This window comes from Myxine glutinosa, chromosome 1 (genome assembly GCF_964187855.1).
Source record: "Myxine glutinosa chromosome 1, kmMyxGlut1.1, whole genome shotgun sequence".
Lineage (NCBI taxonomy): Eukaryota > Metazoa > Chordata > Myxini > Myxiniformes > Myxinidae > Myxine > Myxine glutinosa.
In genome coordinates, this window is record NC_136261.1 from 178,222,501 (window position 1) to 178,240,207 (window position 17,707).

General features: G+C 50.5%; 1 protein-coding gene across 1 annotated transcript in view; it reads left to right on the top strand.

Moving 5' to 3' along the window:
- Positions 1–16,246, top strand: part of LOC137419296 (acylglycerol kinase, mitochondrial-like) — a 37,277-nt gene extending 21,031 nt beyond the window's left edge. Inside the window, exons 2-4 of the mRNA XM_078771844.1 lie at positions 4,652–4,719; positions 11,985–12,060; positions 16,103–16,246. Coding sequence (XP_078627970.1) covers positions 4,652–4,719; positions 11,985–12,060; positions 16,103–16,246 — 288 coding nt within the window. The remainder of the gene's footprint in view (positions 1–4,651; positions 4,720–11,984; positions 12,061–16,102) is intronic.
- The last annotated feature ends 1,461 nt before the right edge of the window (positions 16,247–17,707 follow it).

A 17,707-nucleotide genomic window follows, 5' to 3' on the forward strand; every position in this document is an offset into this window, starting at 1 on the left:
ACACCTGTGCTCTCACACCTGGTGCTGCCTGCACCCTTCTCTCCCCTAAGCGCATTCGCGCTGATCCACAACACTCACTACTCCCTCCACTGCTCCACACACCTGTCCAGTTCTCACACAGCATCATCTCATCTAACTACTCCCCTCTGAAACTTGCGCTTCCCAGTCGTCCCTTTAAACTATTGCGCTCCCACGTCATTATCATCCATACTAATCTACCTGCGTCCCCTCTACAGGTATCATTGTCACTAACTAAACTTAACGTCACCTAATGTCATCTTCTAGGGCCCTATCAATATAACCTAACCCACCCGGGCTAGTTTTCACTGCCATACACCCCCTACTCTAGTGCTCCTTTGCCCCCACTAGTTTGTGAGGGATGACAGAGTTGCCATCCCACCACATCGGGCATCTCCCACTACCAATTTTGCACATCAAATTTCAACAAATCAAAAATTTGCCAATCACTACTCATCGTCTGCCAATCATTACTGCCAATCCTTTGCCAATCATCAAATTTTGTTTTTTTCTAATTTTGGGTCCAAAACACCAACCTCATCACACAGTCTACTCACTAATGCCTCTCGTTGCGCCAATTCCTGTCCAAAGCCCGGCTTCGTAAAGCCGAGCAATGAACGCGGGTTGTTTTGTGCCAGCGGCTGGATACGTCCCGCATTTGGGGCAGGGACGGGGGCTTACCCGACCCGAGACCCCACGCACCATCTCGGCACGGAGCCATCCCATGGCCCGATCTCGACCTGCCGGAATGCCTCAACAAAAAGTGGTCGCCATGACGACCCTTCCTATCGGGCTGCCCGCTCCGCCTAGTGGAGCACGGACGCGGCCGTTCAAAGCGAGGCCCAGCGTGGATCGCGTACGGCGGTCCTTTCGAACCCGTCGTGGCTCGGATCCCCGCTGGTTCTCGCGGCACGCGAAGCCCGGCACGCACCGAGGGCCCGATTCGGCTATAAGTCGTTCTAACCTCTAACCCGGTTACCGTCGATGCTTCACCTGCATGCTTACATGCATACGCTACCCCTTTCTTGCTCATACATGCAGCCGTTTCCATGCTCCTCGTCGTACCTTTTCTTACACACCTCGGAACACTCATTCCGCTCACCGACTTGGTCACACACCTGACCACCGAACACCTTGGCACACATTCGTCGCTCGCACACCTCACCAACACACCTCTTCGCGCCCCTTCCTCGGTCACCTCCTCTGTGACAATCACAGGTGTGCTCTCACTCGCACACCCAACCACGTGCCTCACTACCAATTCCAGCGTGCATTCCCACTCACGCTCTACCATTCCAGGTGTGCATCCTTTCTCACCTGTCACAACCAACTCACGCTCCGTGTCACTTTTACTACTCTCACCTCCACTCTTGACAGTGCACTCACCCTTACTCTCGACAGCGCACTCTTTCCTCATGCACCTGTCCGTTACACACCTTTCTCGCGCACACTCTTGCGCACACTCTCCCGTCACACCCTCTGTAACACTCACCACAGGCGTGCATTCTTACTTACTTTTGACAGCGCACTCTTTCCCCATGCACCTGTCCGTCACACATCTTTCTCGCACACCTTCTCCCGTTACATCCTCTGTAACACTCACCACAGGCGTGCACTCTCCCTTTACACCCTCCTTAACACTCCTCGCTACGCGCTTCCATGTGCTCCCTCGCACACGCGCTACGACCGACTCACTCTCGACAGCACCCTCACTCCTTGGCACGCACTTTTTCCTCACACACCCCAGAGTCGGACTTTCTCGCACACCTCCTTTTTCGCACACCAGACCTGTCGCACACTTCACCAACGGCCTCTCACGAACACCCGCGTCCATCTCGACCCCCAAGCTCATTAAATCCCCTGGCGCATCATACGCACGACCATATTGGTCACCACTTACACCGGGTCCTCTTTCTCTTCGCTTCTCCTCCATCACCTGCGAATCCCTCATCCGGTTAATGAGCACATCATCACGGTCCGAACACAGACTTTGGACCAATTCTTTTACTTCCTCCTTTATCTCTTTCTTATCCTCTCTCCGTCGCTTCTTAATTTCGCTCACCCCTTCTTCCACTTCTTCTAATTTCTGCTTCACCTCTTTTATGTCCCGGTACATCTCCTCAAGCTCGTCCTCTAAGGCTACCTTGACCATTTCCATGTGCGTCCTCACCTGCCGGTCCTTCGTCTCCATTACCTCTGTCACCTCGTCCAACCTCGTTGTCAGTCCCTCACGTACCATCTGACATTCCCTCTTCGTCGCTATCAAGTCGTCTTTTAGTTCTTTCTGTGTCGCTTTTAACCCTCCTAGTACCGCAGTGTTCCTTTGTACCTGCTCCACTAACTCAGTCTGTCCCACCGTCAGCTGTTCCACCTCCTGCGTCAGGTCCTCTATGCCCCCTTGCAATTTTACAGTCCCCTTTCTCACCTCCTTCTCCATGCGCTCCTTACAGTGCCTCACCTCCTCGCGCACTCCTCCGACCTCCTCACTCACCCCTCTTCTGATCTCTTCTCCCATCACTTGCATCTCCTGCCCAGATGCCACCCTCATCTGCTCCATTTCCTCCCTGTGAGCATCCAATTTAGTTTCTACCCCCATTCTGACCCCCTCTATCTGCTGCCCCATTTGTTAACTTCCCTTTCCGCTTGGTCCCTCATGTCCCTCAATTTGCCTTCCATACTGTTTTCTAACCCCTCTAACCCCTTTTGCATCCCTTCCATTTGATTCTCCTGAGCGGCCATTCTGTTTTCTACCCCCATTAACCCCTCCTGTATTTCCCCTAATCTATTGTCTAATCCCTCTATTCTACTCCCTAGCCCTCCGATCTGGGCCCCCATCCTTTGTTCTAACCATTGGCTATTGGCCCCCATGTCCTCCCTCAATTTCTCGCTATTGGACCCCATGTCCTCCCTCAATTTCTCGCTATTGGACCCCATTTCGCCCCCCATGACCCCCATTTTGCCCTCCAATTCGTCCCTCATTGCCCCCATACTGTTTTTCAAACCTCCAATTTGGTCTCCCATTTGTCCCATAAGGGCCCCCATCATTCTGTTTTCCATTTCTTCATTATTCTTGTCCATAAGGGCCTTCATTTGTATTAAAAAAAGGTTCAAATCCACCGGTGGCGCTACTACGGTCGCGGGCGCGGTCGCCGTGGCCATGTGCGAGGCGCCATTTTGCGCGACCGTAACCTCGTGCGCGAGGACGCTATTTTGCGAACCTGCCACCCTCACTGCTTCGCTCTCCTCTTGTCCCTCAATTTGGTCCTGGATCGACCCTGCCTCACTCTCCTCTACCGGAACCCAGCCGTCTTGATCTGCCATAGCGTGACTTTCAAAATTCGGGTTTTTATTTTTGTAAAACACAATCAAATTTCGCCGTTAATAATTTCGAGCGCGTGAAGCGCGCTTCGGGTCCAATCTCACTCCTCGACACCAATTGTTACGGACACGACTTAAGATGTTGCTTGACCGAGCGGAATGGCCGCCGTGTTCGCACAGTTTACCCGATTCTTCCCCAACTCACCCGATTCCACTCGAACGTTGACCAAATTGCGCTATGCTAAATCAATGAAGGAAAGGACACAACGGCTGGGATTAATGCAATGACACAAGGGGTACAGTTCTCAAGACCTCCGGAGGAGGATATAATTGGTGATGCAGAAACGGGTAGATTACACGGTAAGAGGTAAAGCACAGAAAGATGGGCACTTAGACACAGTCTTATCTATCCCCGACAGACCACAGACAAACGGGACAAGACTGACTTACACGGGGATTGATGGCAGGGAAGGACAGGCAGTCGATAGCTCAAGGTGCACCTTGGCTCAGGGGCAGAATCAACACGGTCCGGTCCAGAGATGCGGGGAGGTATTTCAGCGCTCGGAGGTGGCGTCTTCTCTCTCCAAGCTGGGGGCGCATCTGACCCCACCTCCCTCTTCCTGCGCATGTTCAGCGGGGAGTGACACGCCCTCGGCTCGTTGTCTCCGCCCCAGATGGAATCGGTCCGCCGCTTCTATTGGGTGCGGGGGGTTACCGGGCTCCGCCCTTGACGAGGAGCTGACAGCGAGCCCCTGCGTGGTAACCCCGTCGGAGCACATGTTCAATGGTGGCTAACCAAGCTGGAGTGAGGACGCACACTCCCCGCGCCGCCGCCGCTGTTGTTGTAGTTGTTGTTGTACCATGAGGAAGAGCTGCGGGGAGGTATTGGGAGGTCCTAAACTTTCTAACGGTGCCATACAATCACATTCTGGTGCAACGAAGAGTCAGAATTAATGGAAACGAGTCCTTAACTGACATAGACTAAGAATAACTAGCAAGATGTCCTATAGTTGTCTACGTGAGAGGCGGTGGACCTGGATGCGACATTTAATGGGGGAAAAAGGGGAAGGTCGGGGCTACAGAGTGTTGTTTACAGAAAATGGGACTAGGGAATGGGGGATTGGGGATAGTTGGGAAGTATTGGGGAAATAGGGGAATATTTACAAGCGGATATGGATGGATCCAAATCCCATATCCGCAACAATATATATATATACTTTTTTTTTTTTTACACCCACAAATGGGTATGTCTAATTGTATAAAAAAATTGAATCCAATGATTATACAAACGTTAGCTTTGTTTATATTCGCATAGAAACCTGAAGCTGTGGAGGTTTGCCTGATGCCTGAGTCATTTTCCAAACTGGACTTCCTCAAAGCAGCGTGAGTCATAGATTTATTCTGTTTCTGAAGGTGATTTGTGTTCCACAGTATATAATTAAATGTAAATAAAGGTTTAAAGAGGTCTGAAGTCATACTCGTATAAATAAATTAATTCTGGGTTTAACCGCCATTTTACACAGTGTCTGACTTTACCCTACTAACACGTTGCATAAGTAATCTCTGCCTGTTGTTTGTGTCCTTCACAACATCCTTAAAAACAGCAAGTGTCCTGTTTGGAATGTTTTTCAATTTTCTTTGACTGCTAGGCAGGGAGATAGAGTAAAAATATTATTTCACCTCTCTCCGCAGATTTGTGATCGGGATGAATTCAGAGCCAAAGTACGATAAAACGGCAAATTTGCCTTCCCATTCATGTTCCGATTTGTGTTCAAAATACAAAATTCAATTTAAATAAGTTGTTCCTCTATCATAAACTGATAAGACAGACAGACAGATGGACTGACCTGAACCAATTGATTAACCCCTCTTTTTGCTTTGCTTGCGCTGGGTAATCACTAATCACTATGGTGTAGCGACTCATGGGTCCCCCAAAGCTCGAGACCAGCAACAAAATCTCCTGGCCCAAGCCGGTGACGTAACCGGCGGCCAAACCGCGGCGCCGAGGTTATAATCCTTTGCACCTGTCGGTCACATGACCACCAAAGCGTGGATCGCCTAAGAGGCGGGGCTTTGGTTCTGATGTATGCTTTTAGGTTTGGATATATATATGCGAACCCGATAAACGGGTTTTCAGAGTTCCCGAGATGATTATACAATAAACATCTTCTCCGACGAGTTTGTGTCTTGTCCGTCACTTCGTCCGTCTCAAGCAGGAGCGCTGCTCCTTCACTGGTGACCCCGAGTTTACGACACGCGATGGACACGGCAGTGTCCCTCAAACTGCCCACTTTCTGGGAAGCACATGCCGCCGTCTGGTTCGCTCAGGCGGACTCCCACTTCGCCCTGCGTGGCATTACAGAGGACACCACGAAATACCATTACGTGGTCGCCGCGCTCGGCTCCGTGACCGCTGCCCGCTGCCTGAGCCTCCTCCAGAGCCCGCCCGCTGACGGCAAGTACGACGCCATCAAGGCACTTCTTCTGGGCGCTTTCGCCGTCTCCCCGGCTGAACGCGCACGACGCCTGCTCGACCTTCCTGAGCTCGGCGATACGCGCCCGTCCGAACGTATGGACTACATGCTCGCGTTGCTCGGCGAGCATCCCTCGGATTTCCTTTTCCAAGAGCTTTTTCTCCGCCAGCTCCCGGCCCAGGTCCGGGTCGCCCTGGCAAGAACGACCATCATGAACCCCCGCGACCTCGCCAGGGAGGCCAACAAGATCGATTCGGCAAGCCAGCTCGTCAGAGCGGCTAGCCAGCTCGTCGGGGTGGCTGCAGGGAGCCCGCCCGCCGCCCAGTCGACGCCCGCGGCGTGGTTTCCCGCCCACCCGCCCGACGCCCGCGACGCAGCTTCCTTCCCGAAGGCCGCCAGGCCGGCGTGACTGGCAGCGGCGACGCCGCGTCACCCGGTCCCGACGCGTCGACCGGAGCCCCCGCCAGACCCGGCCTGGTGTTATTTCCACGCCAGGTTCGGGCGTCAGGCCCGATCATGTCGACCCCTGTGCACGTTCGGCAAGTCGGGAAACGGTCGGGCCGGCGCTCACTACCAGCCATGAGCGCCGGCCGTTCCGGAAACCTGCTATTCATCACGGACCAAGCATCGGGGCGGCATTTTCTCTGCGACAGCGGCGCTCAGCTGAGCGTCATTCCCGCTTCGGCGGAGGACAGGCGGGCCGCCATTTGCGGCCCCTCCTTAATCGCGGCCAACGGCTCTGCCATCCGCACCTTCGGCCCACGCACCGTCGCCCTCCGCTTTGGCAGCCAGCTCTTTCGCTGGGAGTTCGTGATGGCGGATGTCCCCATGGCTTTGCTCGGGACCGATTTCCTTTGCGCCCATGGGCTGCTGGTCGACGTTAAACGTCGGCGTCTCGTCAACGCCGAAACTTTCAGCTCGCTGGCGTGCGCCTTGAGCCATTCCGCGCCCACCGAGCTTTCCTGCGTCCTCCCGTTGGCAGACGACTTCGCGCGTCTCCTCGCGGAGTTCCCGGCCCTCACACGACCAACGTTTTCGGCCGTCGCGGTGCGTCACGGCATCGAGCATCACATTCCCACTACGGGCCCGCCGGTGTGCGCCCGAGCTCGCCGTCTCGACCCAGACAAACTCGCCGTCGCCAAGGCCGAGTTTGCCGCGCTGGAGCACCTCGGCATCGTGCGGCGCTCCGACAGCGCCTGGGCCTCGCCGCTGCACATCGTCCCGAAGCCGGGGGGCGGATGGCGGCCATGCGGCGACTACCGCCGCCTCAACGACGCCACTACCCTCGACAGGTACCCCGTCCCGCACATCCAGGATTTTTCCGCCCGGTTGGCAGGGCGGACCATTTTTTCAAAAGTGGACCTGATTCGTGGGTACCACCAGGTGCCCGTCCGCCCGGCCGACATCCCGAAGACGGCCGTTATGACACCTTTCGGCCTCTTCGAATTCCTCCGGATGCCCTTCGGCCTCAAAAACGCGGCACAGGCGTTCCAGCGCCTGATGGACGGCATGCTGCGCAACTTGCCGTACCTCTTTACCTACCTGGATGACATCCTCGTCGCCAGCACGTCCAGAGCCGAGCACCTCCTCCACCTCCGGACGCTGTTCGGCCGCCTCAGCGAGCACGGCTTGATCGTCAACCCGGCCAAATGTCACTTTGGTGCGGCGACGATCGACTTTTTGGGCCACCACATCACCCGGAACGGCGCCGTACCGCTACCGGCCAAAGTCGAGGCCATCGCCGCTTTCCCGCGCCCCCGCTCTGTCAAGGCGCTGCAGGAGTTCCTCGGGATGGTGAACTTTTACCACCGCTTCGTGCCCCGAGCTGCGCAACTCATGCGGCCCTTGTACACCGCCCTCCGCGGCCAGCCGGGGAAGCGCGACGTCGTCTGGTCCACGGACATGGACGCTGCTTTCACCGGTGCGAAACGGGCCCTTGCCAACGCCACGCTGCTGGCCCACCCGGTACCCCATGCTCCCATCGCCCTCACCACGGACGCCTCCGACTACGCCATGGGCGCGGTTCATGAGCAATGGGTAAACGGGGCCTGGCAGCCGCTCGCGTTCTTCAGCCGGCAACTCCTGCCCAATGAGTTGAAGTACAGCACTTTCGACCGTGAGCTCCTCGGGCTGTACCTGGCCGTCTGCCATTTTCGTCACCTCCTGGAGGGCCACCCGTTCACGGCCTTTGTCGACCACAAGCCATTGATTTTCGCCATGGCCAAGGTCACGGAGCCGTGGTCGGCCCGCCAGCAGCGACACCTCTCCGCCGTGTCGGAATACACCACGGACATCCGGCACGTCGCCGGAAAGGACAACGCCGTGGCCGACTGCCTTTCTCGAGCCGGCGCCAACGCCGTCCACCTCGGCGTCGATTTCGCCCTGATGGCGACGGACCAGGCCACCGACGGCATGGTGCAGGCGCTCCGGGTGGCGGACACGGGCCTCCGCTTGGCTGACGTCCCCTTCGCGGACACGGTCCTGCTTTGTGACGTCTCCCAAGCCCGACCTTACCCCGCCGACCTCGCGGCGCATTTTTGCTTCGCTCCACGGCCTCTCACACCCGGGCCGGAAGGCGTCCCAGAGGCTGGTGTCGGCACGTTTCATCTGGCACAGGTTGCGATGGGACGTCCGCGATTGGGCCAACGCCTGCACACCCTGCCAGCGGGCCAAGGTCCACCGTCACACCCAGGCTCCGCTGGCTCCTTTCACAGTGCCCGAGCGACGTTTCGACCACGTCCACGTGGACCTGGTGGGTCCCCTGCCCCCATCGCAGGGGTTCACCCACCTGCTTACCATGGTGGACAGGACCACCAGGTGGCCGGAGGCCGTGCCCCTCGCCTCCACCACCACCGCCGACATGGCCCAGGCGTTCATCGCCACCTGGGTCGCGCGTTTTGGCGCACCGGCGGACATCTCGTCGGACCACAGCCCACAGTTCACGTCCGAACTGTGGGGCGTGGTCGCCCGCACGTTGGGCGTTACCCTGCACCACACCACGGCCTACCACCCCCAGGCCAACGGGTTGTGCGAGCGGTTCCACCGCTCCATGAAGGCCGCACTCATGGCCGGCCTCCAGGACGACGGCTGGGCCGACCGGCTCCCGTGGGTCCTTTTGGGCCTCCGCACGGCTCCAAAGGAGGACCTCCAGGCGTCCACCGCCGAGCTGGTGTACGGCCAGGCCCTCCGCGTCCCGGGCGAGTTCGTGCCCGACGCCACCGGCCCCTGGTCCGCCGCGCGCCAGCGCATGGACTTCCAGGAGGCCGCCCAATGTTTCGCCCCGGTGCCCACGTCCCGCCACGGCGACCCCCAATCCTACGTCCCCCCAGCACTCCGCACGGCGGAGTACGTCTTTGTGCGCCACGACGCGCACCGGGCACCGCTCCGGCCACCATACGACGGACCCTTCCGGGTCCTACGACGGGACAACAAGTCCTTCGTTGTCAGCATCGGTGGCCGGGCGGACCGGATTTCGGTGGACCGCCTCAAGCCGGCCCACATGGACGTCAGCCAGCCGCCACGGCTGGCTCTACCACCGCGGCGCGGCCGCCCCCCTATCCACTGCACCCCCCATCCGGCCACCCGCCACCACACCGGACCCCCCCCCCACCCCCTCGCGACCAGCCAGGGGTCGTTTCGGTCGGGTCATCCGGACCCCCCTCAGGTTGACCTTCCTGGACCAAGTCGATCCTGGGGGGGCGTGTGTAGCGACCCATGGGTCCCCCAAAGCTCGAGACCAGCAACAGAATCTCCTGGCCCAAGCCGGTGACGTAACCGGCGGCCAAACCGCGGCGCCGAGGTTATAATCCTTTGCACCTGTTGGTCACATGACCACCAAAGCGTGCCTCGCCTGAGAGGCGGGGCTTTGGTTCTGATGTATGCTTTTTGGTTTGGATATATATATGCGAACCCGATAAACGGGTTTTCAGAGTTCCCGAGATGATTATACAATAAACATCTTCTCGGACGAGTTTGTGTCTTGTCCGTCACTACGTCCGTCTCAAGCAGGAGCGCTGCTCCTTCAATGCATTGCATTGCAGAGGAGAGTGCATTGCATTTTAGTCCGTTTGTGTGTTTGTGTGTTTGTTTGTCCGCACAGAATAAATATGATTTTCTCTGCAACCGTTGGTACGATTGACAGGAAATTGTCACCACAGGTGCAACTCCACCTGTATAATTTTTAATGATAATTATGACTTCATAGATCACGTGGTCGGCCACCAGATTGGGAAAAACGAAAAAAATTGCACCTCTATAGTTCTGAAAGTGCTGAATATAAAAAAATTGAGACATGGCTCATTGTAAATAACTTTCCATGGGGAATAAAATATGCTAATGAGGATGTCATATGTGCCTCCATTATGACGTCATAATTTGACAAGTACAAAACTTCATCCGATCAAGATGAAATTTCTTGAGCATAATCTAGGAATAAATTAGTGGAGAAAAAAAACAATGATGATTTCATCGGTCACGTGGTTCTGCCGCCATATTTGTTTCAGAACAAAAGCCTTAAAAACCACTGACAAACACATCCTGGCGAGGGTTTGCAATCTCTGATTGCCCTTTCTTGTTAATTTTGGTATTTGCCTCTTTTATCCAATATGGCCAAAGGTTGTTTAATTTGATTCCCGATGTTAAATTTGATTGGTCAAAGATTGTTAAATTTGATTGGTCAAAGATTGTTAAATTTGATTGGTCAAAGATTGTTAAATTTGATGCCTGATGTTAAATTTGATTGGCCAAAGATTCCTTCAGGCATAACCAACCATAGTAAAATTGTCATTCGACTGCTGGATTACATGTATGAACAACAAGAGTTACCACAACAAAAATATTCATTACAGGATTGTGATGATTCATGTGTTGTTCATACACGAAAATGGTAAATAAGAACACCTATGGACTGCAATCTTCAGGTCTTGCCTTAAATGTTCAATTTGGTTCAAGTCAGGACTTTGACAGAGCCACTGAAGAACATTTATTTTCTTCTTATTCAGCCACTTCATTGTGGCTTTAGCTTTGTGCTTCAGATCATTGTCTTGCTGAAATGTGAATCTCCTACCCAGTTTCAGATTCATGGCTGTCTCAAGCAGGTTTTTTATCAACGATTCTCCTGTACTTTGCACTGTCCATTCTCCCCGTTATCCTGACAAGGTTGCCAGTCCCTGTTGATGAAAAGCAGCCCCATAACATGATGATGCCACCACCATGCTTAATAGAAGGGATGGTATCCACTGGATGATATGCAGTTGGGCTTGCACCAGACGTAACGCTCTGAATTTAGACCAAAAAGCTCAATTTTTGTCTCGTCTGAGCACAAATCATGTCTGCACATGCCAGGAGTCTCATTTAGATGCTTTTTCGCAAACTCCATACAAGCTTTTAGATGCATCTTTTGCAGTAATGGCTTCTTTCTTGCTACCTTCCCAGAAAGGCCAGCTTTGAGAAGGGAATAGGATATTGTGAAGAATATTGATATTGTTGATTGATTAACACTGACCCCAATCTCAAACACAGAACCTTGCAGATCTTTCAAAGTCATTGGTGGATTTACAGGTGAAATCCCGAACAGTTTCCTGCTTTGCCCGGCTGCTGAGTTTTTGCCCGGATCTGGGTAGAGTCTCGGTGGTATGATTTGTCTTCCACTTCTTGATGATGGATTTCCCCATACTCAAAGTGATAAGTGACAAATATTCTTATAAGCCTCTCCTAAACGATGCTTCTCCACCATTTTATGTCTGACGTCTTTGGAAAGCTCCTTGCTTGACCAATTGAGTTGCACCTTGAAACTCAGATAAGTCAGGGAGCTTAATTTTTAAAGTTAAATCACTGATTACATGCAGGTGAAAGCTTTTACATTTATTATGTAACCTTTCACACAAATAATTTCCTGAAGTATTTCGGGTTAATTCGGCAAAGGGGGTGAATAATTATGCAACTGAGAATCATCTGATTTTGTTTGCTAATCAAACTTATTCACATTTTATCTGCATGTTTTAGTTTTATCAGTTTGGAGTAGTTTGTGAAGATTATATATTTCGTTTAATTTGAAAATATCATGACATAACTGCAGGTGGTATCAAAATGTGAAAACTTTGGGGGGGGGGGAGGGGTTGTATATTTAGATGTGTTGCACCACCTTAACTTTGACACCTGCTTTTACATGTTTAGCAAGCACAATTTGGCCGACATGATTGAAGGAAGCTGCAAAACATTGCACGTGCAAGAGTGTGTTCTCCACCCAGAGGTATGTCAAGTAAATTATCATTAAGTATGAAATATTCTGAGCAGGTATCTCGAGATAGCATCATATATTTCATATGGAATATGTATGCCTAAAATCACAGAGCAAATTATTGCAGTTGTTCATGTTTCTAGTGAAGGACCATGTTCCAGATGGGCTCATTCCCCCAACATGTCACTACGATAAGTGGATGCTGAAAGAAGATGATAATTCCCCCAGAAATGGGTTAGTTTAGTATGGCATTTATTTTAGTTTGGCCCTCACAACTGTAGCAGTGCTATAAGATACACGTTAAAATATACAGGGACTGGCAGGAAGGCCTAGACTCTTCGAGGTATGTATACTCGTCTCTAAGCTGTCTCGCCTGGGTTTGAATCTCTGCCTCGCCATAAACTATTCCACAGGCAGCTTGATTTAACAATGTGTCTGCTGTCCCTCGGATAGGCGTTAAACTGGGCGACCTGTCTGCCAGCATTAGTTGGTGGACGTTAAGATCCTATTGTGTCCTTTGTGAAGAGTACGGGAACCCCCAGGGGTGGGGTCAAAAGGTAAAATGCCCCAAAAAATGCAATTACAGGCACATTTTAACATATTTTTAAATGAAACTTTGTATTTGCAATCAACATTGGGGATGCATGAAATGTGTAACAATTTTTTAGATTTGACCCCAGGTTCATGCCTCGGGGTGGGGATTTGAAGTCACAGGGGCCAAAACGGGGAAAAATATTTTAACTAAAATTTTGAAAATCGGGTAATTTCTGGTGAATCTTTCAATCATGCTTTCGGTGGGAAGCGTGGGGATTTTTGAGATTTGGGATTGCGTGCCATAGACTTCGCTCTAGTCTTGATTTGCCAGGACTGTGATTCATTGCAGTTCAAAGTGCTTCAGCCTTTTTTGGAAAGCCTCCCAACAGTTTGTGAGGCCTTTCTATTCAGATTCTCCGTGAAGTCAAATAATGGTGTGTTGCCGAATAGTGCCAATATTCTCCCAAATAAAGCTCTGGAATGTCATTGCACCAATGAGACACTCTTTGTCTCATCTGATATGTGGAAAATTGTCCAAATGTTTCATTGACATGTGGAAAAATGTACTGAACTGCTTTCTTGCAAAAGATTCATTTAATATCTGATGAATATTGACAACCTCAAAAGAAAAGAAAAACAATAATTTGTTTTTGCCCACCCTGTATGAATCTTGAGTGAATGAAAATTTTGGCCTCTTAATGGTGGGATGGATCTTGCACTGGATAATAACTCTTTGGTCACAATGTCCAAAGAACAAATCACTCGTGTGGATTTAATAAAAGGGAAAGAGTAATTATCTTGTCTTTTTTTTTTTTTGTATACAAGATCGAGGCTCGTGAAAGAGCTAACATTAATCACACAAAAAGTCAAACCGACACATAAAACACAAAATAAGGGGAGCGGTAGACAAGATGGGGAGAGAGGGGGAAGGACACAAACACAACATTTGAGAGTAGGGACATCGAGAGAACCGTGGGAGGGAGAGGGCTTGGGGGGAGGTGGGAGAGGTAAAATCAAGGAAGACATATGGACACTGCAAGGACTTCCAGGAAAGAAGTTGGAATTTAAAAAAAGTGTATCTGGGGTGAATTAGTGGGGGTAGAAAAGATCAAGGTTTTGGATGGGGGAAGATAAGAGATGGTGGTGAACAGCTGTTTTAAAGACCTGGAGGGAGGAGTGGGATTGAAGGGAGTGGGGGAGTTTGTTCCAGAGGCGGGAGAAAATGGGACTGAAAGAGTGAAGATGAGCAGAGAGCCTAGATTTTGGCAGTTTAACCATAAGAGGGTTGCTGGCAGATTTGTGCGACCTGCAGGAATATTTGGGGGACAGAGCACAGAGAGAGAGAGAGCTGGGGGAGCAAGGCCGGAGATTAGTCGGTAGAAGACAGAAAGACCACCACCCTGCCGGCGGTGAATGAGTGAAAGGTCCTCGGAGTTAGCTTCATCGCAGGAGATTCCAATGATTCTGAAAGCTTTGGTTTCAACAGCGTGAAGCCGAGCTTGGTGTGAGGCAGGAGCTCCAGCCCAGAGGGGGGAACAGTTCCATTGACCTGCGGATGAAAGCCTTGTATGTGGCAAGGAGCTCAGATGTGCCAAGGAAGGACTTCGCACGACGGAGGATGCCCAGTCGGCGACTGACTTTGGAGGCCTGCTTGGAAATGTGGTTTTCCCAAGAAAGATCATGGCAGATAGTGAGACCCAAAAGCTTGAGCGACAGTACTTCTTGGAGAGGATTGATGAGAAATTAGATGGGAGGGTTTTCCAGTTGGTCTTTTCGGAGAGACTTAGTAAGAGTGTGAGATTTGTCAGGATTGAAAGACATGTTCCACTTGTTTGACCAGTCTGTGATTTTGTACAGGTCTGCAGAGAGTGAGGAGGCTGCAGTCTGCTGATCTGAGGGATGAGGAATGCAGCGGCAGAGAGTAGAGTCATCAGCAAAGAGATGGAGAGGATTTTCCAGAGAGTCGGAGAGATCATTGATGAAGACCAGAAATAGCACAGGGCGCAGAACACTACCTTGGGGAACTCCAGCCAGAACAGGGAGGGGAGATGAGAGAAATCCATTCAGGGTCACACGTTGACTACGACCAGAAAGGAAGTCCGCTAGCCATGAGTGGAGATTTCCATGGATACCATAGGAGGAGAGTTTGGTGAGCCGCGCTGGGAACCAGACCGTATCGGAGGCATGTGATATGTCAAGGGAGACAGCTCTGATTTGCTGTTTGGCATTGAGGACCTCCATCCACTGTTGAGACAGCAGAAGCAACATGTCCAGAGTAGAATGACCTGGTCTGAATCCAAATTGATGATCGGAGATCAAGCCATTGGAGAAGAGGAAGTATTTGATATCCGAAGCAATGATGGATTCCATGATTTTGCTGATAATTGGGAGCAGGCTGATTGGTCTGTCGTTGCAAGGATCTGTTTTTGCACCTTTTTGTGTAAAGCGGTAATGTTTGCTGATTTCCAAGATGCTGGCAGATGACCTTGAGCAAAAGAGAGGGTGAAAAGAACAGAGAGAGAGGGTGAGATAGAGCGGCAGAGCAGGATTTTAGGACCCGTGGGCTGATGCCGTCTGGTCCAGTTGCAGAATCAGAGTCGAGGTTTGACAAAAACTTCTCCACCTTGTCAGGAGAGAAGGACACAGAGTCCAGGATCAGTTGGGTTCGACATCATGCCAAAGACTAACATTTCAGCGTCGTCGGTACATCGAGTGCCCAGGGAAGTTGTGTTGCTTCTCCCGGCCTTGCTTGTCTGAAACCCACTCCTGTATTGTCTGCCAGCTCTGTCTGTATGTATGCATCTGTGTGGTTTGTGTGAAGTCTGTTCCAGGAGCCTCAGACTATATGTAAAAAAACTTTGCATATAACAAGAAAACCTGAGTTGTAGAGAAATGATGGACCTTTTGCATTTGCCGAGACGCGTTTAAAACACAACTAAAGCACACAAATCATACATATTCCTTCCCTGACATTGTTACTCCCGCTACGGAGAAATGCATTCGATCGTGTGTGTGTGTGTGTGTGTGTGTGTGTGTGTGTGTTCGTCTGTTTGGTGTGTTCGTGAACAAGATATCTGGAAAAGTTCTGAACGGTTTTGGATGAAAGTTGGTGGGATGATTGCCCTTGTGATAAGGAAGAATTGATTAGTTTTTGGTGAAGCTCAGGATATTATTCCGGATCCAGGAATTTTTTGAAGGATTTTTTTACCATTGGAAGATAGGGCTCAGCAGCGGCCACCCACGGCGGGAGTATGCGCTCTACTGAGCGGCGTTCTAGTTTTGTTAATATTTCTTGTGAATTCTGTCTCGTATTGATAAACTCGTTTTCATTTTGTTACATCCACGAGTCGTAATGCGCACAGCTTGAGGTGAACTCCATGGTGCACCTGGAGGTGTGGCCTGTTTGTAGCTACACTGATGTAGGAGAATAAGAAAAAGAGAATACAACTATCAAAGTTTGTGCATATTGAGCATTTATTATAGTGATCTGAAAACGTGGTTCCTCCGATTTGTTTTTAAGTCGTTGGATTCTCCATTCGACATTGATCATGAAGAGTATGATGCGATGCCCATCACTGTGCGCGTTATTCCTTGGAACCTCCGCTTCTTCTGCTCCTCCACTGCCAGGAAGCAGCTTCTGCAGGAAGTTCAACCAAGCACCTGATGGACCTTGACAGATGCTTCTTCAGCTTCAAAATTCAACAATGAATGAACATGTTGAGTCTCTAACCTGCCTCAGCACATTGCAGACCGTTTATAATCCATCCAAATATGTTTTCTGTCATTATGTTTCATTTTTAAGTTCTGATGACCACCTGTAGTTGTTTCAGAGCTGATGATTGATCATTGTTTGTCCCTTTCAACACCCACAAGGAACTACAGGTGTATTTATTGCACTTTTATCGGTTCGTTATCATTCCCCGATATTTTCGTTTGCTTTGCTTGCTCGTGTATTTTTTTGTGATCATCTCAAATGCTCCGTTATATTTGTAATATCTTAAATAAAACATATTGCTCTCCCAGCACTGCCTTTGCAGGAAGTAAAATCGGAGAAACACAATTTCCATCGAAAACTATCATCTTGGTGCCTCAACTCACTTCCTGAATCCATGTGCACCATGAACAATGATGCCATTTCTCCATATTTGAATGATGTCCATAAAGGACCAGATTTTCTTTCTCTGTCAGTTCTGTTCTCAATTCAGAGGACAGTACCGGATATTAAAGGTTCCATGGTGTGTTGCAAAAAAGGGGACGAGTTATCACCGGCACCCTGGATTCAAAATTCGTGCTCTAACCTACAGAGGGGCATTGCATCAGTGGCACAACCAAGTATTGAATATAACAAGAACAACATTAGTTCAGGAATATATATTATGATGACTTGTTTATTTGCATTTACAATAATTGTATAACACGGAATACAGAGACATTTCAGTATCAGCACATCATAATCAAAACAATCATCATAACTCACGTCAACTTATGAAATAAACTTTATTTCACGTGCACACACAACTTTACACAACGTAAGACATAGACAGTAATACAACACATAAAGAGAGCATATTCGGTTTTTTCATAATAATATGAATTAAAAGTAAACAATAAATACATCCATATGGACATGCAAGGATTGACTCCAAATCGAATGAATAAATTTAATTGTCTGGTTGAGTGTTACCCCAGGGTTAGCCCTCAATAGTTTCCCCAGAGATCCAGGTGGAGACGGGGTGTTGAACAGCGCGGTGTAACACGGATGACCAAATGAGCTTTACCCCAAGGCGTTCAATCCAATGATGACGATATTCGTGACACGAAAGTGAAAAGGGGGATGACAAACTTACCTGCACGGCCTCCACCCGACGTATTCACACCTGCATAAATTAACTCGAACAACACGAAAGTAAAATGTACAAAAATACCGGTTTTATGAACGAAATGCAGGTAACCAAATAAAACGAAATTCCTAAATGGAGCGCTCCCAGATAGAACCGAATACACAGAAGGGATAAAAGAACTGAAAATAAATACGTGTAATTTTCGTGGACACTTAGCTCAACTCGGCTGGTGTGTCTCGCCAGGAATCTTCCAGGCCCCAAGCGAGCAATCCGGGAGTGGCTCC